Source organism: Bos indicus, chromosome 1 (genome assembly GCF_029378745.1).
Source record: "Bos indicus isolate NIAB-ARS_2022 breed Sahiwal x Tharparkar chromosome 1, NIAB-ARS_B.indTharparkar_mat_pri_1.0, whole genome shotgun sequence".
In the NCBI taxonomy this organism is placed as follows: domain Eukaryota; kingdom Metazoa; phylum Chordata; class Mammalia; order Artiodactyla; family Bovidae; genus Bos; species Bos indicus.
Window position 1 is genome coordinate 57,625,094 of NC_091760.1, and position 23,802 is coordinate 57,648,895.

General features: G+C 42.1%; 2 protein-coding genes across 2 annotated transcripts in view; one reads left to right on the forward strand and one right to left on the reverse strand.

The window, feature by feature from the left end:
- Positions 1-3,237, forward strand: part of C1H3orf52 (chromosome 1 C3orf52 homolog) — a 41,483-nt gene extending 38,246 nt beyond the window's left edge. The window contains exon 6 of the mRNA XM_070787682.1: positions 1,823-3,237. Coding sequence (XP_070643783.1) covers positions 1,823-1,827 — 5 coding nt within the window. The 3' untranslated portion in view covers positions 1,828-3,237. The remainder of the gene's footprint in view (positions 1-1,822) is intronic.
- A 4,332-nt stretch (positions 3,238-7,569) lies between these two features.
- Positions 7,570-23,508, reverse strand: GCSAM (germinal center associated signaling and motility). The gene is made up of 6 exons (XM_019979145.2): positions 23,063-23,508; positions 19,478-19,546; positions 16,575-16,619; positions 15,559-15,605; positions 10,303-10,331; positions 7,570-9,416 (listed from the first exon to the last, which is right to left on the reverse strand). The coding sequence occupies exons 1-6, from the start codon at positions 23,089-23,091 to the stop codon at positions 9,099-9,101; spliced, it is 537 nt and encodes a 178-aa protein (XP_019834704.1). The 5' UTR covers positions 23,092-23,508; the 3' UTR covers positions 7,570-9,098.
- Between the last annotated feature and the right edge of the window lie 294 nt (positions 23,509-23,802).

Genomic DNA, 23,802 nt, shown 5'->3' on the forward strand with positions numbered 1-23,802 from the left:
ATTCAATTCCTCCTCCTTCACACCTTGCCTTTTCAGTTCAGTTCAGTTCAGTCGCTCAGTCGTGTCCGACTCTTTGGGACCCCATGAATCGCAGCGCGCCAGGCCTCCCTGTCCATCACCAACTCCCAGAGTTCACTCAAACTCATGTCCATCAAGTCAGTGATGCCATCCAGCCATCTCATCCTCTGTTGTCCCCTTTTCCTCCTGCCCCCAATCCCTCCCAGCATCAGAGTCTTTTCCAATGAGTCAACTCTTCGCATGAGGTGGCCAAAGTACTGGAGTTTCAGCTTTAGCATCATTCCTTCCAAAGAACTCCCAGGGCTGATCTCCTTTAGAATGGACTGGTTGGATCTCCTTGCAGTCCAAGGGACTCTCAAGAGGCAACCATCAATCTGATCTCTTTTTTTATGAGTTTGGAGATTCTACATGTAAGTGAGATCTTGCAATATTTGTCTTTCTCTATCTGACTTATTTCACTTAGCATAATGTCCTCAAGGTTAAGGGAATTTTTTTTTGGGTGATGGATTGCTCCTTCCCCATCCCCCTATTCCTGGAGCTTCTTCATCTAGTGGAGGGTAGGGTCTTGAGATAAGGAGGGGAAATATGTTTTACAGTGTAAAACAACTGTATGACTTATTTTGAACCTTGTGAGTTATTTTGGACGTGGGGTAGTTATTTTGTACTGTTTTCTGACCTGTGAAGGAGTCAACCGGTAGACTGAGTAAGGAACAAAAGCAAAAACTGATCAGTGTGAGAGAGAAGAGGAAAAAGTTCCAGGCAATGAGAATGATGAATCTTGTTTTACAAATCTGGGGTAAACTATGGACTGCTGGCAGAGAGGCCAGTGTGTGCATTCTGCCCTTGAAAAGACTACCTGGGGTGTCAAGGGCAACCATTGAGGTTGTTTACAGATTCCCCAGAAAGCGCAGAGTTTATCCAAAGAATATTGCTTCTCAATCAGTGCAGTTTTGTCCCCCAGGGGTATTTGGCAAGGTCCGGAGACATTTTAATTGTCACAGTTGGGAGTGTATGTGGGATCCTAGCATCTAGGATGCCAGAGGCCAGGGATTCTTTAAACCTCTTACAAAGCACAGGACAGATTCTGACAGCAAAGGAAGATCCAGCCTCAAACATCAACCACCAGAACCCCACTGTGGAGTACGTGGGCTCCCTGTGTCTTGTCCTCAGTCATTGCCCAAATGCCTCGGCCTTAGGCCAGCTCTGCACCATTTCCCTCATTAGAATTTCTCACTGTATATTGTGCTTATATTAAAAAAAATGAAAATTTAGAAATATTTTTATGATTAGACAATGGAAAAAAGATTGACTGTTAAAATGTCCTTTGCATCCAAAAGCCCTCGTCAAAATGTTATTTATCATGAATTATGCCAAAGTAAATAAGCAAACAATGTGTTATTTCCTTTTTTTTTTTTTAAATGTGGTGGGAGTTGTCTTACAGTTTTGAAAGAGCTTACCTACCCTCAACTTTCCTCGTTCCTGTTTAGTTTTAAACAAAAAGCAGCAAAAATCAAAAACAAAGCAAAATTTTATCTATCCCCAGTGCAGGGGGGGATCCCCAACTTAACTACCCAGGTCTAAACCCGATCTGTTATTTCCTTTTGAAAGGAATTCAGGAGTTGTGAACCTGTGTGTGTGTGTATGTTACCTGGAGAGTAAATCTCCTCTGTTAAGAGTTTACAAATATTCCAGTTTTACATTGGAGTTCATAATCAAACCCAGTGAAATAAAATAAAAACATAAATGTTTAGAATAATTATGCCTTTTTTTTAAACGGTGACTCTTGTTTCTATTTCCTTTTCAGAATGATGAAGGTTGATCTATGTCTGACAGTAGCACTCTGCTGAACTTTGGGATGCGGAGAGTTCATTCCACTTTACAGAAGAGATCCTGAGAATTAACATGGAAGGACTCAAAATGATGAGAGGCATGGAGGCGGTCCTTTTTCTCCAGCTTCTGCACAGTTACAGAGTCTGCTTCAGTGTTTAACAAAACAGTACTCCAGCTCTGCCCCAGCTGGGTCCGTATAGGGTGATGTGGTGGGGCGGCTGGCAGACCTGCAGGGGGAGGTCCCTCCACCCACAATGGACATGCTCTTTTTAGGGCAAGGGGTTCTTTCAGGCAGGATCCCGCCAACCTGGGTAGGAGGAGAGAGAACAGGGAGAGGCCAAGCGAGGGAGAGTTCAGCCAGTCGCTCTCCTCCCTCTCAACCCTACATTTGACCTACCTCCAGACAAGGCTGTGAGGAAAAGGCGTGCACTTTGTCAAAGGTAATTAACATTGTTCATGTCTACTTCCAAGACACGTTGACTTGTCACATCTCAGGAAACCAGCCTTGGCACGTCACCCAATGTTACTGCATTATGTAGCACTACAGAAATGAGATGTGTGTTTCTTAATTATTTCCCTGCATAATTACTGTGTCTCCTGAACACCTCTTTTGGAGACACAGGTCCCTGTGAATTTTGAACACATGGCTCTTCATTTTGGATAGTTTGTCCATTTATATTTTCATCAGCTTCCATCAGACAATCGTTAAGACTGCTTACCATCTGCTAGAGGTAGTTCATGTTGACTTTTTGTTATCTGGGGTCACTAGCCTTCCTGTAGGACTCAGTGTCTTCAAGCACTGATTGTGTATCTTATTGAAGATGGTTGTGAAATAGGAAGAACCACTCTCAGAACTAAACTGCTGGAAGTTTAATGCCAGATCCTTTGGCAGGTGAGGGTTGGGGGGAACAAGAGGGACTGTGTTGGTCGCCTACAGACATAGAATTACCTGTCAAGAGGGAACAGAGTGTCTTGTTAGGAAAATAACGTTGCTGGAAAATTTCCAGGCAAGTTCTGTGGTCATGTAATGAGAGGTTCATAGCCTCACGATCTCAACTGGCCCCGGTGGATGATGTCAGGGGAGGGCAGCTGTGTAAGGGGATGTGTCAGAGTGTGCATCTCAGGCTAGATTTGTCGAGCTCTTTAAGACCCAGGACTCTGGATAATGTGAATGTGCTTTGTTATTTAATTGGAAGATATGTTTATTGTAACTCGGTGTCTCATTTTGAGCATTGTTCCTCAAACTAGTGAAACAGGTGAATTTCCCTTCTTCCTCTTTATATTTTATATGTCAAACCTAAACTTTCATGTTTGTACTTTTAAGAAAATAATGAAGAACTTCTTTGGAGAGGATTTAAAATATTGACAATAAATTATTTTTTGCTGCCATTTTGCTGTATTAATGTTTGCTCTGTAGGCATTGACTCTCCAGGGCCTGGGTTTGGACTGGCGTGTCCTTGCAGTAATTGGTGTTGGAAGCGACCTTTTCATGAGGGCAGCTTCCCCTTCTGAGTGAATAAGATTGAACCCGCCTGGGCTGGGTCCTCCTCTCCCTGTTCCTGTTACAGAGGGGCTGTCTCTTCTCGCCACTTCCCTTGGGGCCCCGTGGGCATGACCAGGTGTCTGAAGAGCCTGGGGCTGGAAGAAAGGGCTGGTTCCTGTCTGGAGGCAGGACTGGGTTTGGTTCTGATCTTCCCTTCTCTGTTGGAAACCACCAAGATGCAAGCACCTTGCCTCAGGTTTTGACCACTTGAAAGTCATAGAGAGGATTTTCTGTTGGTTTGACCCTTCTGCCCAAATGGTGTGGAAAGAAATGAACTTTGTGATTAGAGCATTTTGAGGTGTTTGGGGGCTGTTATGCTACAGGAGATGAATTGATTGGCTCCCACACATCTTCATACCACATGGTGCATAAGAAGGTTTCAACAAATATCTGTGGTATAACAGCATTTTTTTTTTTTTTTTTTTTTTTGAGGCTTGTGAGATCCTAGTTCCCTTACCAGGAATGGAACCCAGGCATTGGATAGCCAGGGAATTCCCAAGTGAACTATTTTGGGGGTGCCTCTCTGTGCTGTCTGCAGGATCTTAGTTTCCTGAAAGGGATCGAACCTGAGCCCTCTTCAGTGGAAGCATGGAGTCCTAGCTCATGGGCCACAGGGAAATCTCTCACTGAAGGACTTGAGAAGAAAAACTGGGAGTCACTTAAGTACAGACAGATAGTACACAACAGATCAGTGGAACCTGCCCTCTTCCCATCTCCAAAGAAAATTCTAGCCATGTCCCATTCTTTTCTGCCTTTCAGTTTAACTTAGTTTTGCAGATTGTTTTTAATGATGTGAGTTGCAGAAGGCTACAGAATATACTAATGAAGATGAGAATGATAAGAAGGAAAAAAACTGCTGGTCTTATTAGCGAGTCAGGCTCTGCACAGATGAGATGGGAAACAGCGGGAAAAGCAAGATGTTAAAGATAAACTGTAGGACTGTATGATGGTCAGAGAAAAGGGTGAAAAGTCTAGTTTAACTGGAGGAGGCTTTGCTAGCAAGTAGGACAGGAGCTGAACTTTGAAGCAATGGTGGGATTTGAGTAGACACATTTTCTTTCTTTTTACATGTTTGTGTCTTAGGATGAGACACATGTTTTCATCTTTTCCCTTTAGATATGGACTCCTGCCTTATTCAAAGTCTAGTGCTGCGAAAAATGGGAGAAGTCTCTATAAATCTTCCCCTCTCGGCTCCCATTATTGTTTCAAAATAAGCTTATTCACACAATTACTACATTGCCAGCAGCAACTTTTCCTTTATGATCCGAGTTCATTATCCTCTTAGCAGCAGAAGGCAGTTTTCTAATCTTATCATTAGGAAACCAAGGTACGGAAAGGTGGAAGGACCAGCCCAGAATCCCACAGTTGTGGGGAGCAAAGTCCAGGCTAGTAGGAAACACCTGATCAATGGCCTCCAACTGGTGGGCACTCCAGGGCCATGCAGGCTATAGGGTCAGGCCTGGCTACATTCTGGAAATTCATGAAGAGCACAGGAGGTAGGGAAGGGGATGGGTTGAGAGGTGGGTTATCAGACTGAGCAAGACTCTCTGGGGTGATCATGACCACTCAACACTTTACCAAGTGCCTCTGTTAGGAAAGTGGAACTTACACAGATCCAATTAACAGTTGACAGATCCGAGGCACACTCAGATCAAGTGGCTCACAACTAGCTTTCTGAACTCAGTAGGTTGACTTGGAAAAGAACAGAGTCAGATAAAATGTAAACAGAATCTCCTTTTCCTCTGAAGGCTCCTGTGAAATCTTGGGGCCTCAACGTTCCTGTTCTACCTACACCCTTCCATTCCTTCCATAGTTGAAGCCCCTGTCACCCAAGGTTGTCTTAAAAGCATTAGCATTTGAATAATGCTATTTATTTAAAACAATTTATTTGTTGTCAACGGTAGATTTTCTTGACCTATCTTTGTTCTTCTCTTGTACCTCTCTTGTGTTCTAACATAAGAATTTATTCACAGACTAAGAGATTATTTATAGCTACTAGTGTGAGCATAAAGCAGAAACCACAAAGCCTGCAGACACTGCATATGCCTCTGAACTGTGGCTATGTGTAGTTTTAAGATCAGCATGGGGGAGGGGAGTTTTCCGATTGTATGTGTGACTTAAGGGAGCATTTTAAATTTTCAGGCTTAGTTTCTTATCAAGAACAGGAATTCTTTCATTTAGGGATTGCATCCCCAAATGAAACTGTATACAAATTTGTGTGTGTGTGTGTGTGTCTGAAGGTACATCTTCGGTAAAAAGAGTACACTGCTTTCATTAGAAATCCTGAAATCTATGGAAACAGATCAGCATTAAATACAGCCATAGTAGGTATTTCAAAGACTCTCTTACTCAAAAATAGTTCCCTTTCATAATTCCTTTAAATTTCATTATAAGACAGTTTTCTTTGTTTAAGCATTTATACTCAATATGTTCCCCAAATAAAGCATATTTGGGACAGATAATACTCTTACAGGGTAAGACCCAAACAACTATAACTTATTATGTTGTAACTACAAACACTTACTAATCAACTTCCACAGTGGTCCAATTTCTAAGTGAAAAATCCCTGTGTAGACCCCAGTAATTACGTGTCTGCCTTGAAGGAAGACTGCCAAGTGGCCCTGAATCACCAGACACATCAATGCAAATTTTTCTCTACACATGATAAAGATTTTTGTATCCTTTTGCTTCTTGGCAAAATTTGTTCGTAATCTGTGGCAGATAATGTACACACATTGAATGAAATCCTCCTGCTTGTGGGTGATGGAGCTGAGCCTCTTACACGCTCAAGTTCACAGATTGAGGAAGAGATGAAACCAGGACTCAAATCATTAATCGTCTGACTCTAGCATGCGCACTCTTTGCCCTAAGCCGCGTTACATCTTGTACTGTATTCTCCGTTACCACGCATGCCTCCTTTTGAAATTGAGTGTATCTCGGCCAAAGGTCGAGTTAGGATTCCATGTGGAAGAATTTTGCTGAAACTAGGAAGTTAGCAGAGGACACGATATTAAGATGTGATTGGCTTAGCTCAAGATCATGGACTGACTGAAACCTCATCAAACCTGTGTTGACACATCCAACCTTAAGTCACTGGATTATCCCAACAGGGCACTTAGCACATTTTAAATAGCAACACTGTTTAACTTTGGTTCACTGGGGATCAAAAAGGTGATTGAACTCATAATGCATCTACTACTTGTCTCAACAAGCTTCTTACTATTTTAACATCCCTCAAATTAGGACAATGGTTATGGGTTAAATAAAACGGGAAGTTGAGAGCACAGGTGTGCATATAGAAATAGTTTAATTTGCTGATTGTTTTTGCTCTCACCCTAAATTGTGGTTTAATATTTCCATGCCATTTTATTAGCACCAACTCTTATGGTTACACCAAGACCCAAAACACATTTTTGTTTAGTTTATCTATATGATTGTTTAAGAAAAGGGTCTGCAAACTTTTTTTTTTTTCCTCTGAAAAGGGCTCCCAAATAAATATTTTTGGCTTTGAAGGACCCGCAGTGTGAATTACAACAATTCAGCTCTCCAGAAGTTGAGAAGCCACAGCGAGTGCATAGATAAATGAGCAGGCTGTGAGCTGCCAAGCTTTTATTTACCAGGATAGCAAGTCAGCCAGATTTGGCCTGTGGGCCATAGTATGCTGACCCTGTTTTAAGGGCTGGGCATAATTCTAGAAACACTAAAAGAAAGAAGAGAAAGTAAATAATTGAGACAGAGGGAGACATGCTCATTAGAGAAGGTGTGTGTGTGTGTGTGTGTGATTTTTCCAGTGTGACACTTTATTCATAGTTTATACATGACATAGTATATAACACACATACAGTATAGTAGAGCCCTTCTGTGTAGTATATTGGAAGAGCACCAAAGTGGAAGCCAGGAAATCAGGCTCTAGGTAAAGTTCTGCCACTCACTTGCAGCGTTCAGTGAGCTAGTTTATCGTTTCTGGGCCAAAAAAAGATAATGGAATTAAAGGATCTCCAATGACCTTTCTAGTCTGTCTTTCTCTGATGCTATGATTTTTCCTAAGATTCTAGGGAGAAATACAAAGTTAAAAAATATGGATTAAAGTATATATAAAAATCTGGCCTGGAACTTACCAATTTAACCAACCAAGGCACCAGGGTCAATGAGTCAAAGACACTCTGCAAAGGACACTACTTATTATTATTTTTTTAACATACATTTATTTTTATTATAGTACAGTTGCTTTACAATGTTGTGTCCATTTCTGCTGGACAACGTGAATCAGCTGTATATATACATATATCCCTTCCCTCTTGAGCCTCCTCCCCGCTGCCGTCCCAGCCCTCTAGGTCATCACAGAGCATCAAGCTGAGCTCCCTGCACTTACAGCAGGGCCCCGCTAGCTATCTGCTTTACACATGGTAGTGTATATACGTCATTATTACTCTCCCAATTCATTCCACTCTCTCCTTCCCCTCCCCCACGGCAAAGGACACTGCTTAGAGGCATGGAGTGAGAGGAATGCCATGGGCACCTACTTGGAAGGTTATAAGCGAGGAGTTGGGTACACAGACATATGTGGAATGAGGTTGCCCTTTGGGTAACATGCTGCTGCTAAGTCGCTTCAGTCGTGTCCGACTCTGTGCAACCCCATAGATGGTAGCCTACCAGGCTCCCCCATCCCTGGGGGCTTTTAATATGAGGGGTGAATCTTCCCTGTGACTTCAGAGCACAATCACACAGACATTTTGTAAGAAGAACCTGAACAAAGGAGCAGGGGACCAGGGAGTCCCTCCCACCACTGAGTAGAATGGCCCATATCCCAAGCCACGTAGAACCAAAGATGGTCACATCCTTCTCAAAGAGTGAGTATTCGGGATAGTTGGGTGATCTTAGGATGTTGGACATCAAGGAGGATTTAGGAGGCTTTGAGGTTTGCAAACCACTTTCTACAGGGACCTCCATTGAAAGAGCTGTTATGTGTGTGTTGGGAGCAGGGGGAGATAAGCTGAAAGTGCTGTCACCCAGACCTGCTTCAACCAAAGTTCCCCACTCACGGGTTTATTTGCTGGGATTAATTGCTGGAAACAGTGACAGACTTTATTTTCTTGGGCTCCAAAATCACTGCAGAGGGTGACCGCAGCCATGAAATTAAAACACGCTTGCTCCTTGGAAGAAAAGCCATGACAAACCTAGACAGCATATTAAAAAGCAGAGACATTACTTTGCCAACAAAGATCCGTATAGTCAAAGCTATGGTTTTTTCAGTAGTCATGTATGGATGTGAGAGTTGGACCATAAAGAAGGCTGAGTGCCGAGGAATTGATGCCTTTGAATTGTGTCGGAGAAGACTCTTGGGAGTCCCTTGGACTGCAAGGAGATCAAACCAGTCAATCCTACAAGAAATCAATCCTGAATATTCATTGGAGGGACTGATTCTGAGGCTGAAGCTCCAATACTTTGGCCACCTGATACAAAGATCTGACTCATTAGAACAGACCCTGAGGCGGAGAAAGATTGAAGGCAGGAGGAGAAGGGGACGACGGAGGATGAGATGGTTGGATGGCATCACGGACTCAATGGACAAGAGTTTGAACAAGCTCCGGGACATGGTGAGGAACAGGGAACCCTGGCATGCTTCAGTCCATGGAGTGGCAAAGAGTCGAACATGACCGAGTGACTGAGCAACAACAACAAATTAAGTGCTGGTCCAGTCGCTTCATTAGAAATGAGAAAACTGAGCCTGAGAAGGGGGCGCAAGTGGATGTGGCTGTTTCAGGGAGTGAGGGAAGATTCTGTTGGGCATGAGAAGTTCATACTCGTCCTCTGGGGAGGATGGGTGCTTAGGGGTGGAGGGCACACGAAGCAGTGAGTACTCAGTCTCGGTTCCTCCCAGTGATGCTCTGGGCCTTTCAGCCTCCAGGGAAACGTTCTCATAAGATTCCTCAGCAGAGATTCCCCACGGCCTTTTCCCGAGGACACTGTGATTGATGAGGGTGTAGCACAGATCCTCCGAGGAGCCGTGGTCACCATTCTCTTGCTGGGTAAAAGAGAGCCAGCATTAAGACTTGGCCTCTCATCATTCTCCTTCTACTTCATCTCAACACAGGCTCAGCCTCGGGCAAAGTCTGTCCTCCTTGACCACTTCCCCTTCACCTCTTGTTTATTTTTCTTAAATGGCTGCCCCACCCCAACCACTAGCCCAAGCTGCCAGACTTCCCATGCTACTCAGAGAATTCAGCCTACTCAGGCATGTCCTCTCTTCCCCATGTCCCAGAGTGACCTCCCTATATAATTCCCAAAGTCTCAAGACCGTGAGGGCATCCATCCTTGTATAAGAGAACAATCTAAAGACAGCTTAAAATGCTTGGGTTATGATATTTAACCACCCACTCTAGAGATATTTGCATTATTAAAGGAGAATTCACTTAAGAGAAGGTCTCCTTCAGTGAAATTTCAGGAGATAAACAGCAAAACAGCAAGGGACAGGAGAAGGAGTATGGATTTGGAAGAAAGACTTGTTTTTGATCCATGCTCCTGCCATCTTGTCAGCTGTCTGGCTTTGAGGGAATATCACTTAATCCTTCTATAAAATGGGTAGGAAAATAATAGTACCAATTTTACAGTGTTGTTGTGACAATTACATGAGATGATACATGTGAAGCATTCAGCCCACATAAACTGGCATAAACTGCCTGGCATAAACTAAATGCTCAATAAATATAAGTTCCTTTCAATAAATTGTGCAACTGAAGTGGTCATAGCTTCTGCTACCAGACTCTGCATATGTCCCTGGACTCATAAGCACTGGCATCTAAAGGATTCAATATTAAGGTCATAAGGGGTCTTGGAGGTCTTCTCCTGTACTTGAAGTGGCTACATTTCTACTGTCATCTCAGAAAAAGTCTCAGAGATGTTTGCATTACCTGGATGGGAGCAGATGATGTTTCTTCATCTGGAGAAAGAAAATACACTTAATGAATTTCAGGTCATGGGGAGATTTCTGGGAGGGGAGAAGAGGGGCACTGAAAGATAAGCAACCAGAAAACCAAGGTACAGCTAGGGTAGCCCTTCTTGGGCTATCCTGATCTTCAACACATCCCTGGGGAGCAACAGGGTCATCTAAACAAGAAACACTCAAAGCTGTGCTGAGAGGCTAAGTGGAAGGAAAGACATTCAGTGGGTTTTGGACAGGAAATCACACGTCCCTCCCTTTCTCACTCCTTTCCTTCTCTGTCCTTCCTTACCCAAAATTCATTGCGTGCCCGGTGGTGGTGATTAGTCAGTCGTGTCTGACTCTTGTGACCCTATGGACTGTAGCCTGCCAGGCTTCTCTGTTCATGGAATTTCCCAGGCAAGAATATAGGAGCAGGTTGCCATTTCCTTCTCCAGGGGATCTTCCCAACCCATGGATTGAACCTGGGTCTCCTGCATTGCAGGTAATCTCTTGCATTGTAGGCAGATTCTTTACTGACTGAGCCACCAGGGCATGCCTACTGTGTACCAAGAATTAGGGAGAAAAAAAAGAATCAGAGACAGATCCTGTCCTCAAGTCGCTTATAGGCTAGCATAGGAGGCAGACAAGGACCTAAGAGAGACCCACAAGGCAGAGGAAGGCTATTTCTGCTATAGGTGACAGGGGATGATGGTGGAGTAGAAGCTGGTGCTCAAGAATAGTTCTACAGAAAAGGAAACTCTCAAACTAAACCATTTTTGAGAACAGTGACAGAAACAAACAAAAGCAGGCCGATTGCTAAAAAGTCAATATACTTAAAACCAGCAGGTTTTGGCCACTCAGCAAAGAGGGAAATACACCAGCTCAGTAAGCAAACAAGAGCATTCAATGGAAGCCTCATGGCATCACTGTACCCTGGAGATAGGTGTGCGCATTTTAAAAAATGAAGATTGTTGAAGGAACTTCTGAAAAAAACATCAAGCATACTAACATTCACATTTTAGGGATCCCTGAAGGAGAAGAGTGACAGAAAGAGGCAGAAAATGTATTTAAAGAAATAATGGCTGAACACTTACCTAATCTGGGGAGGCAAACAGGTATCCCAGTCCAGGAAGCAACAAGATGAACCCAAAGTGATCCAAACCAAGACATATCATAATTAAAATGGAAAAGTAAGAGAATTTTAAGGCAGCTAGAAAAAATAGGAAGTCACACCAAGGGAGCGCCTATAAGACTATCAGCTGGTTTTTTAGCAGAAACTTTCAAGGAGAGTGGCATGATATATTTAAACTACTGAAAGGAAAAACCTTACAACCCAAGAAAACTCTACCTAGCAAAGTTATTATTCAGAATTGAAGGAAAGGTAAAATTTCCCAGACAAGCAAAAAGTAAAGGAGTTTATCACCACTAGATTGACCTTATAGGCAATATTTAAGGATCTTCTTTAAGCAGAGAAGAAAAGATGATAACTTAAAATAAGATGATATACAAAAGAAAATATCTCACTGGTAAAGGCAAATATATAGCAAAGCCATTTATCAGCCACTTAAAAAGCGCATATGAAGCTTAAAAGACCAAAGTAGTAAAATCAACTACAGTAAGAGAGTAAGGGATACACAGAATAAAAATGTGAAATATGATGACAAAAACATAACATTTACCACTCCGTAGGTGAGGAGTGGTAAAAATGTGGTGCTTTTAGAATACATTCAAACTTAAGTGACTATCAGCTTAAAACTAACTGGAGAGATGGATAAATTCCTAGAAACATCCAATCTTCCAAGACTGAATCAGAAAGAAAGAGACAATATGAACAGACAAATTAATAGTAAAGAAATTGTATCAGTAATAAAAGAAAATAACTCCCAACAAACAAAAGCCTATGACCGGATGGCCTCACAAGTGAATTTTATCAAACATTTAAAGAAGAGTTAATACCTAGCCTTCTCAAACTAGTCCAGACTATTGAAGATGAAGGAATGTTTCCACATGCATTTTACAAGGTCTGCATTACCCTGATCCATAAACCAGACAAAGATACCACAGGAAGAAATATATAGGCCAATTTCCCTGATGAATATAGATATAAAAATCCTCAACAAAATATTAAGAAACTAAATTCAATAATACATTAAAAAGATCATATACCATGGTCAAGTGGACTTTATTCCAGGAATGCAAGGATAATTCAATGTACACAAATCAATGTGATACACCACATAAACAAAATGAAAGAAAAAAATCATATGATCACCTCAACAGTTACAAACAAAGCATTTGACAAAATTTAACATCCATTTATGATAAAAACTCTCAGTAAACTGAATACAGAGGGAACATACCTCAGTATAATAATGGCCATATATGTCAAGCCCAGAGCTAACATCATGCTCAGTGATGAGAAGTTGAAGTCTTTTCCCTTACGATCAAAAACAATACAAATATGCCCAACACTCACCACTTTTATTCAACATAATACTGGAAGTTTAGCCCCAGCAACCAGAACAGAAAAACAGACAAAGGCATGCAAATTATAAGGGAAAAAATAAAACTATCACTCTTTGCAGATGATATAATATTATATATAGAAAACCCTAAAGATTCTACCAAAAAAACTGTTATAACTAACAGATAAATTCATTATGTTGCAACGATACAAAATTAGCACACAGAAATCTGTTGCATTTCTAAACATTAATAGCAAACTATCAGAAATTAAGAAAACAATCCTAGTTACAATTGTATCAAGAATAAAATACCTAGGAATAAATCTAACTTTTGTATTCTGAAAGCTGTAAGACATGGATAAAAGAAATTGAAGATGACACACAAAAAATGGAAAGATATACTGTTCTCATGAATTGGAAGAACTGTTTTTCACAGAACTAGAATAAAAGATCCTAAATTTTGTATGAAACCACAAAAGGTACAGAATAGCCAAGCAGTCTTGAGGCAAAAAAACAAAGCTGGAGGTATCATGGTCAGTGATTTCAAACTAGACTATATTACTATACTATGTTGCTGCTGGTTTCCTAGTGACTCAGTAGTAAAGAATCCCCCTGTCATGCAGGAGACCACCTGCAATGCAGGAGATGCGGGTTTGATCCCTGGGTTGTGAAGATCCCTTGGAGAAGGCAATGACAACCAACTCCAGAATTCTTGCCTGGGAGGTCCTATGGACGGAGGAGCCCGGCAGGCTACAGTCCCTGGGGTCCCAAGAGTTGGACAGTACCTAGCACTAAAACCACTACCAACAGGCTATTGATATAGTAGTACTATGGTACTAATATTAATATGATACTATCATTCTGGCTATTATTAAAAAGACAACAAATAACACTTGTTGTCAAGGATGTGGAGAAATGGGAATCTTTTTGCACTGTTGGTGGGATTGTAAATTGCTGCAGTGTCTATGGAAAACGGTATGGAGTTTCCTAAAAAAATTAAATATGCAACTACCATACAAGGACTTCCCTGATGGCTCAGAGGGTAAAGCGTCTGTCTGCAATGCAGGAGACCTGGGTTTGATCCCTGGGTCTGGAAGATCCCCCCTGAAGAAGGAACTGGCAACTCACTCCAGTACTATTGCCTGGAAAATCCCATGGACGGAGGAGCCTGGTAGGCTACAGTCCATGGGGTCGCAAAGAGTCGGACACAACTGAGCGACTTCACTTCACTATCATACTATCCAGAAATTCCACTTCTGAGTATTAATATGAATAAAACAAAAGTGTTAATTTGAAAAGATATATGCACCCCAAAGTTCATTGCAGCATTATTCACAAAAGCCAAGATAGGGAAGCAACCTAAGTATTCCTCGATAGATGAATGGATGAGGAAGATGTGGTATATGTATATGCAAGGAAATATTACTCAGCCATAAAAAGAATGGAATTTTGCCATTTGCAACAACATGGATGAATCTAGATGCCATTATGCTGAGTGAAGTCAAAGAGAGAAAAACATCATATGATTTCATTCGTATGTAGATCTAGAAATAAAAACAAATGAAGAAACACCATAAAACAGAAACAGACTCATAGATTCAGAGAACAAACTGGTGGTTACCAGAGGGAAGCAGGTGGGGGTACGAGCTAGTAGGTAACAGAACTTAAAAGGTACAAACATCCAATTATAAATAAGGCATGAGGACATACTGTGCAGTATAGGGAATACTGTGACTAGAACTATAGCATTAATAGTTCTGTATGGTGACAGACAGAGAGGAACTAGATCATCTTGATGTGTAAAAATAAATGCAACTGAAACTAAAGCAGTGTTGTAAGTCAACAACTTCAATAGAATTTTTAAAAAAGTGTCTGTGAGTTTTGGCATTAGAGGTCTTATTTCTACCATTAGAGGTCGATTCCTATTTCTGTTTTGCTTTGATTGAGACTGGGGTTTCCTGACACCCGCAGCTCCCCTGGGTGAAGTGCTTAGAGGTGGGAGGGCTGTACTATTTTTTTTTTACACACCTACAGGGCTCGTTTTTAAAATTCAAGGTGAATGAACCAGGCTCTCCTCTTTAAACCCAGGAAGGCAAAAGCAAAACTCGTTTCCTTTTCTTCTTTAGAAACACTGTGGCCTTGTCCTCCTGCCTGTACTTTGTCCCCCCCGTCCCCAATCTCCCAGTTAGATGGGACACCAGTCATTCACTGCCCTCTCCTTCGAATGCTTTCGTTTCCTTCATTGCAACCCTGCTTCCATCACCACTGGCCCCCTGAGTGGTCTTCCAGCATCCATTTATGCCACTCTCTACTATTATCTGTTCTCTGAACAGAAGACTGGGTGATGTCTTTAATGCAAATATGACCATACTTGGCCCTTGTTTAAAGCCATTCAGCACCTCCTGTAACTCGAAAGATGAAAAGATCCTAACAAGAAACTTGATCCCAAGGTCCTGCTCCTCCTGCGTGTGCTCTGTGCCTGCGCTGGCCTCCTTGCAGTTTCTTACAGGTGCCTTGTGCCTCCACTTTTGGCTTTTATTGTTCCCATTTAACTCCTTCAGCCAGCAGACCTCAGGAGATATTGGAAGGCTATGGAGATCAACAAGTCAGTTCTTCCCTCAGTGAGCTCCTGGTTCAGTGGAGATGGACATGCAATTGGACAATCGGCAGCAAATGTGTAAGTATCATACCTGATGTATGCCCAAGGTGCTTTGGGAGCAGAGGGAAGAAGAAAAGCTAAGTCTGTCAAAAGTAAAAATGATGTGAAAGCAATGACTTACTTTGCTTTCGGGAATCTTGTCTTGCTTCAAAAATGTGTATTTTTTTCCTGTAAAAGAAAAAGAAAATAAATTGGTTGTTTTATTATTCAGAAACTCTCAAAGGGAGTTATACTCAACTATAAAAGCTCATGTTTAATTCATTTGTTTAAGTTATAAGGCTTTTATAACACCTCCTTCAGCCAGAGAAATAAGAGGATAGGAAAAAAGGAAAACTGGAAACAAGACTGAGTAGGAATCTACTCCTTTGTGTTTCTCTCTCTCCCTCTTTCACCTCCCTTCTCCCTTTTCTCAGGCTGGTATGGAATTGACTTATAAGTAGAGAACTATGGTGATGATGTAGGTAACATTTTTGGAGTTTTCTTTCCTGACAAAATATCAATTTCTCTTATATTAAGGAGCCATTGTTATATACAATCTCAACCTCAGTCTCAATCTGTGATATCCAAACAAACAATCAAGCCAGCAAGCCAACACCTCCCACACGAGCCCTCAGAAAAACACAGTGTAAATATCATGGCAGCCAGTTATCATCCCAGGGAACAAGGGCAACATCTGCTCAAAGGAGAATGACCATACGTCCTGGTTTGCATAGACAGTTTAGTTATGTCATTATCAATCACTTAGTGACCCTAAACTATTTTTAGCCTCCTTTTCATTTGCAGAAGTTTTCTGGTTTGGACAATGAATTATACACCATCCTGGCTATGCCTTCTCTGTGCCTCTGTCCCAGGAGCTCGCTGGGATGTGCAGTGTGATTAAGGGGCTTCTCTACTTCGGTAGCCAGTTTCATCCTTGCTTCTGAGGCTTTCCCATTTAAAGGGTGTGTAACCACCCATAAGACTATTGTTCCTGTTTCTCACCAAACTTGAAGTGTGGTTTTCTCTGACTGACTCTCAGATGTTAGTGCCTGCTTCCACTGTGGCCACAGACAGTGGGAAATTCACAGGTAACTTACAGCAAACACCACACTGAAACTACACTTACAGAAAATAACCCCTGAAGAGTTCTCCACTCACCACGGAAGGCAGAAACATGCTTCAGCGATGTGGCAGTCCGAGCATCTAAAATACCCAAGAAATGATACATATCACAAGTTTAGTTTCTGCAACTTTGTTACAGTGACTCCCTTCCCTTTGTCATTTCTGTGGAAGAGCGTTTTTTCCCCTCCCCCAAGACACTATTCATTCTAGGTGACTTGGACACATCTATCATGCCTTCATCCTCCCACGACACTAACTGGACCTTTGGAAATATGACCTTATCAACTCTTAATCAGAGAAGGAACTTGCTGCTGTGTTCCTAGCAAAGGTTTGCTCATCCCCAGTTCCAGTAATTTATGTGGCCTCTTGTGAGGAAGGGTACACAGTTATCCCCAGGAAGTCTAAGTAAAAGTGTGTGGACATTTTAGAAATTTCTTCTAGGCATGGATTAGGCAATATTTACATAGGCTCCTGCTGCACTCTGAACTTCTCCTGTTTATACTCCTATTTAAATTAATTCAATATTAATTTATATTAATATTTAATATATTTATTAATTTTGAGACTTTATTTTCTTGGGCTCCAAAATCACTGCAGATGGTACCTGCAGCCATGAAATTTAAACACTCTTGCTCCTTGGAAGAAAAGCTATGCCCAACCTAAACAGCATATTAAAAAGCAGAGACATTACGTTGCCGACAAAGGTCCATCTAGTCAAAGCTATGGTTTTTCCAGCAGTCATGTTTGGATGTAAGAGTTGAGCTATAAAGAAAGCTGAGCACCGAAGAACTGATGCTTTTGAACTGTGGTGTTGGAGAAGACTCTTGAGAGTCCCTTGGACTGCAAGGAGATCAAACCAGTCCATCCTAAAGGACATCAGCCCTGAATATTCATCGGAAGGACTGATGCTGAAGCTGAAACTTGGGTTGTTTGGCCACCTGATGTGAAGAATGGACTCATTGGAAAAGACCCTGATGCTGGAAGAGATTGAAGGCAGGAGGAGAAGGGGATGACAGAGGATGAGATGGTTGGATGGCATCACTGACTTGATGGACATTAGTTTGAGCAAGCTCTGAGAGTTGGTGATGGACAGGGAAGTATGGCATGCTGCAGTCCATGGGGTCACAAAGAGTCGGACATGACTGAGTGACTGAACTACTGTATTAACATTTGTCTGCTCATTGGTCTATATCCTACACTAGAACATGAATGTCACAAGGTCAGGGATCATATTTGTCTGTTCATCATGGCACAGATTGCCAGCATATGCTACAGTGTCTGGCACATAGTAAATATATTTTCAATAAGTATGTGATAAATGAAGGAGTAGCTAAGAACAGAGCAACTCTAACTGGCTCAGATCATCAGATCTGCCTTACTGACCCCAAGGTAGCTATATAAGGGCTTCCCTGGTGGCTCAGTGGTAAAGAATCCACGGGCCGGTGCAGGTGACTGGGGTTCAATCCCTGGGTTGGGAAGATCCCCTGGTGAAGGAAATGACAACTCACTTCAGTGTTCTTGCCTAGAATGCAAAAATATATTGCCCTAAGTGTAAGGATCAAATAAAGTTAAATATGGACAAAAGCTATTTTTAAACTGGTTATTTCCCCTAGTTAACTTTTCTGCCATGTATTTTTGCATTTCAATTTGGAGTTTTGGTCTAGGCTGGGTTCAGACAACCTCCTCTGAAACCAGATGAATCTCTACAACGTGGGCTGGTGGTGGTTTAGTCACTAAGTCGTGTCTGACTCCTGCAATGCCATGGACTATAGCCTGCCAGACTCCTCTGTTCATGGAATTCCCCAGCCAAGAATACTGTGTGGGTTGCTATTTCCTTCTCCAGGGGATCTTCCCAAGCCAAGGATCAAACCTGGTTCTCCTGCATTGCAGGAGAATTTTTTACCAAATGAGCCATGTGGGAAGTCCTACAATGTGGGCTACGTGCTAGCAATTCCAGGTTCCTCTCTCTTAACACAAAGCTTCCCTAGCCCCTGAAGTCTGCCCAGTTTCTCCCTCCTTATAATGCCCATGGCCCTACTTGTCTATTTCATCATTTGGACTGATTACTTTAGCATGTGTCCAGTGATATACACCAAATATATGAGCCTTTGTTTGTACTGAAGGAAAACATCCTTTTTAGGGGGGGTGCCTATGTAGGCTTTGACTGTGCAGTGGCTTTTTCAAAAGCTTCTCCTGAAACCATGGGAAAAGTGCAGATAACTCTTCAAGCCACTGAACAACTGGCTCTACCATACTTTGGGATTCTTGGATTCAGGGACATTCATTTCATATTTTAGTGATTCCTTGACACTCAAAAGTCCTGGTCAGGGGATTTCCCTAGAGGTCCAGTGGCTAAGACTCTGTGATCCCAACACAGGGGGCCCAGGTTCAATCTTTGACCAGGGACTAGATCCCACACGCCACAACTAATAGTTTGCATACCGCAACCAAGACTTAACAAAGCCAAATAAATAAAATTAAGGGGAGAAAAAGACCTGATCAGAAGGGACTGATGAGGAAGACTGCATTTAAGAGCATCATGGTAATCACAAGTGTCTCTCGCCACAAAACTTTCAACAACTGTAGCCATATGGGGAATGTGGTTACCTCAGAAATAGAAACTCAGAGCTTAAAATGAAATGGCCAGAATGGGGCTGGAGAAGAAAGGGACATGAGATTAACAGATAAAGAGACAACAGGAAATAAGGGTCTTCTTTCCAGTTCTATGGGCTATACAGGTTCCCAGCAAAATGCCTCATCTCCTGTCTAAAGGTTCAGAGTGTTTTTGTCTTTTGTCTTGTCTTTGCATTTACTATTGTTACAACTGCTGTTGGGTTGAAGCAAGGTCTTCCATTCTGGGGTGTGTGCAGCCCAAGACCTAACACACTTCATTCCTCACAGGTAAAGCCTGGGAGAATTGCTGTTGGATTTGGTCTCACCTGGATATTCTCAGTTTGGGGCTTTGACTTCTCAGGTTCCAGGGTGTCTCTTGAGTGTTCTGCTGCCACCTGAAACTCAGCATATCAAGAATGAGCTAAGTCTTTGCTCTCCAGGCTTCCCACCTTGCTTGATAATTTTTCCAGCTTTCCTCACTTCTGCTACTTGTGGGTGAAACCCCGGCATTGCCTCGGCTTTCTCTTGTTGCCCTTCCATTTGTTAATGGAACACCCCAATCGGTCCTTGACTCGACCTCTTCTCCACTGCCGCTGCAACAGCTCCCCACCGCCAATTTTCTCCAACAACTGCTGTACATAACCAGGCCCCAATCATTTGTTCCCAAACATCCAGGCATCCTTATGACCATGAGAATGTCAGTGCACAGAGAGGCCTGTCTGCTCAGCTCAGTTTCAGGGACTGCACTCAGGAACTGAGAAGGGCCCAGGCCTTGTCTCATGTACACTGCAGTTTTCACAAGAAGTACCGAGGCAGAGAGCACACAATAAAAGGGAAGGAAAGAATGAAATAAAGAAAAGAAATTGACTCAAGGTTTGGGTTGGGTTTCTGTGTAACTGTCCTTTGATTTGTGGGGAGTGTGGGGTATAGAGAAAAAGAAACTAGACATTAAGCACAATTTACTATGTGCTTACTATATATATAGGCACACGAACTATAAATACTACTTGTTTTTATATATACATTACTTACTAAGCATACTACTTATTAAGTGTAAGTAACAGATACATTTTCTATGTTATATTTCATTTAATCCCAGAATAAATCCATGAGGTAGACATTATGAGTCTATGTCTTGTCCATGAAGAAACTGAGATGAAAAAGCTTATGCAACTTGTCTGAGGACAGATAAATGAGAGTAAGTGGGAAAACTGAGTTTACTTCTGGCAGACTCATCCTCTGAGACTCTGAACTCCTTTCATGAAGGGAATTGGTGCCATTCTGCCTGAGGAAGGGGAATTTCCTGGATTTTTGTAACAATTTTGATCTGGAGAGAAAAGGTGGAGTGTGCTGATTGGATGATAACCAGGCAGTAAGGGTGAAGTTGAAAATCAGATCCAAGTAAATATGACTTTTGAGTATATTAAGGGAGATATTTTCAATCAGTATAAAAATGAAGATTCTGGGCCAACTGAGTAATTATGTGGAAAAATATGTATTTCTATCTGACATCATATAATAAGTGTATGATGCTAAAATGTAAGGCAATAAAACTATGAAAATTATACTGTGGATCTGTCTTATCTTGGGATGAGGAAATAATTTAAAGCATAAATTGGTAGAAAGCAAAAAGCTTTCTAGATTTAATGCAATTATGTTTAAATATATAAGAATAACAAAAATTCTGTATAACACAAGACACATGGACTGGAAAAATAATTTTTTTGTAATATTTATGAAAAAATGCTCATTTCTTCAAGTAAAAATATCTTTTACAATAAATAAAAGAAAGTAGACCAAAATCCAAAACAAAAATTGGCAGAAGGCATACTAGCCCTTCATAGATGAAGAAATACAAATCTCTGATAAATAAAGACAGTAAAATAAAGATAACACTTCTAATGTTGTAAGTAGTTCTTCAATTTTCCAGTTTACTTTTTTTGTTTATATTTTATTTATTCTCCAATTTCTTTTACAATAAACATGTATTAATGTCACAATCCTTCGCTGTCTTACCAAGGGTCTAAAGAACAAAATTAGAGATGTAACATCAATCTTAACTTTCTGTCCATCATATCAGTATTTTATTTTATTTTTATTTTCAAGACATTTATTTAGGTTTACAAGCATTCATTCAGCATTTATTGAGTGCTTCTTCTATGTCAGAAACAATGTTAGAAAACACAAATTCAAAGATGAATAAGAAACAGTCTCTACTTTTGACGACCTCATGTCTAGACATAAAAATAGGGATTTATAATCAGATAGAAGAATGCAAGAGTTTCAGATTGACAAAGGGTTGGGAGTATCTGGAGAGAAGTCCTAGAAAACACTGACCCTCATGGAGGGCCAGGAGACATTCCATGGCTTTGCTAAGACTCCTTTTGCCAGGTAGCTTTTTGGATCCTACGTTCAAGATCTCAGTAGCATGAACTGAGCTCTGGGACACCAAACATAATCCTGTAAAGACCACCCTTCACCTCCCCAGCTAACTGATTTTCACCATCTCACTTTGTACTGGAGGGACTCCTTTGTTTAGAGTGATACTAATTTTTACAGTAAAAGAAAAAGGAAGAAAGTGAAGTCGCTTAGTCATGTCTGACTCTTGGCGACCCCATGGACTGTAGCCTACAAGGTTCCTCCATCCATGGAATTTTCCGGGCAAGAGTGCTAGAGTAGGTTGCCGTTTCCTTCTCCAAGGGATCTTCCCAACCCAGGGATCGAACTCAGGTCTTCAGCATTGCAAGCAGTCAATTTTACCATCTGCGCCACCAAGGAAGCCATTTTTATAGTGGCTGCTGTTAATGAAGGTGATAGTCAAACTAACTAGTATCTCTTAGTTACTGAACCTGACTGTGTACTATGAGTTTGAGCAAGCTCTGGGAGTTGGTGATGGACAGAGAAACTTGACATACTGCAGTCCAAGGGGTCACAAAGAGTTGGACACGACTGAGCGACTGAACTAAACTGAACTGACATACCAGGTACCATGCTAGCATCACACACACTAGAATCCTCCAAAGTAAGTACTGTGCTACTAATTCCATTTAAAATAATGAAACTAAGGTTTAGAAAAGTTAAGCCAAGTTCCCTACCAATTTCAATGTCCCCTGCTCACCCATTGCAAGGATTGTATACCAGCTAAGGTCTTATACTATCAGAAAGCTTGCTGTTTCAAGCTTTGAAGTGAAGAGAAGTGAAAGTCACTCAGTCGTGTCTGACTCTTTGCAACCCCATGGACTGTAGCCTGCCAGGCTCCTCTGTCCATGACATTCTCCAGGCAAGAGTACTGGAGTGGGTAGCTGTTCCCTTTTCCAGATCTTCTCAGCCCAGAGATCAAAACCAGGTCTTCCAAATTGCAGGCAGATTCTTTACTGTCTGAGCCACCAGGGAAGCCCAAGAATACTGGTGTGGGTGGTCAGGTCTCTAGCACTGCAGGCGAATTCTTTACCATTTGAACTGCCAGAGAAGCCCAAGAATACTGGAGTGGGTAGCCTATCCCTTCTCCAGAGAATTTTCCTGACCCAGTAATCAGGCTGAGGTCTCCTTCATTGCAGGCCAGCCGAGCTACCAGGGTGGTGGTGTTTTTATGCTGTTTGTGGGGCATTAAGAGCTCAAAAGAGTATCCCCTTCCTGCCCCAGAAAGTTGCTCTGTTTCTTAGAGTAGCCTGCACAGAACTTCCTTGATAAAGTCCTGCCTTTCAGCTGTTCTGCACCGGTGGTTACTATGATTCTGGGAAGAAGGCCAACCAATAAGGAACTGAACATGATCCCTGGCATGTAGTAGGCACTTCATTCTTGTCAATCCCTTACCTGGTTGCCTTCTCCCAAAGAGCAAACCTCTTTTTCTCTTTCTGGCCCTGTTGCCCCAACCCATCTCTCCTGCTCCCCCTTAGGGAGTCTGGACTCACCTGTCTTCCCTTGGCAGCAAGTTCCCCATCCTCTCAGTCCTCTTGGTACCCTCCCCTCGGCAGGCTGCTCCTGACTTAGAGACGGGGGCTGCGTTGCTCTGGCCACCAGGGCAGAGGGAGCTGAGGGGAATGTATCCTCTGAGGAGGGGAGGAGGAGCCCCCGGGGGAGGAGATTCAGAAGTGCACTCAGGCGCAGCTTCCTAAAATGTCAGAGGCTGAACGAACCCAGTTATTACTTTTAACCAGAAGCCATTAGTCAGTGAGGGTTTTGAAAGAATGGGGAAGCCCCATCTGCAATTGTAAACAGGTCATAAGGGCTTTTCACTTCAGATGCCTAAGCTTATTAAACCACTTTGTAGTAGTCCTAGAAACATCAGAAGGAGAACTTTGTTTTAAAACAAAAAAGCTTAAAAATCAAGTCATAGACCAGTAGAAAAATATTAGCAAAACATACATCTGATAAAAAGATTTTTATCCAAAGCATGCAAAGAACTCTCAAGACTCCCTAGGAATAGCTGCTACTGCTGCTTCAGTCGTGTCCGACTCTGTGCGACCCCATAGACGGCAGCCCACCAGGCTCCCCCGTCCCTGGGATTCTCCAGGCAAGAACACTGGAGTGGGTTGCCGTTTCCTTCTCCAATGCATGAAAGTGAAAAGTGAAAGTGAAGTCGCTCAGTTGTGTCTGACTCTTAGCGACCCCATGGAGTGCAGCCTACCAGGCTCCTCCATCCATGGGATTT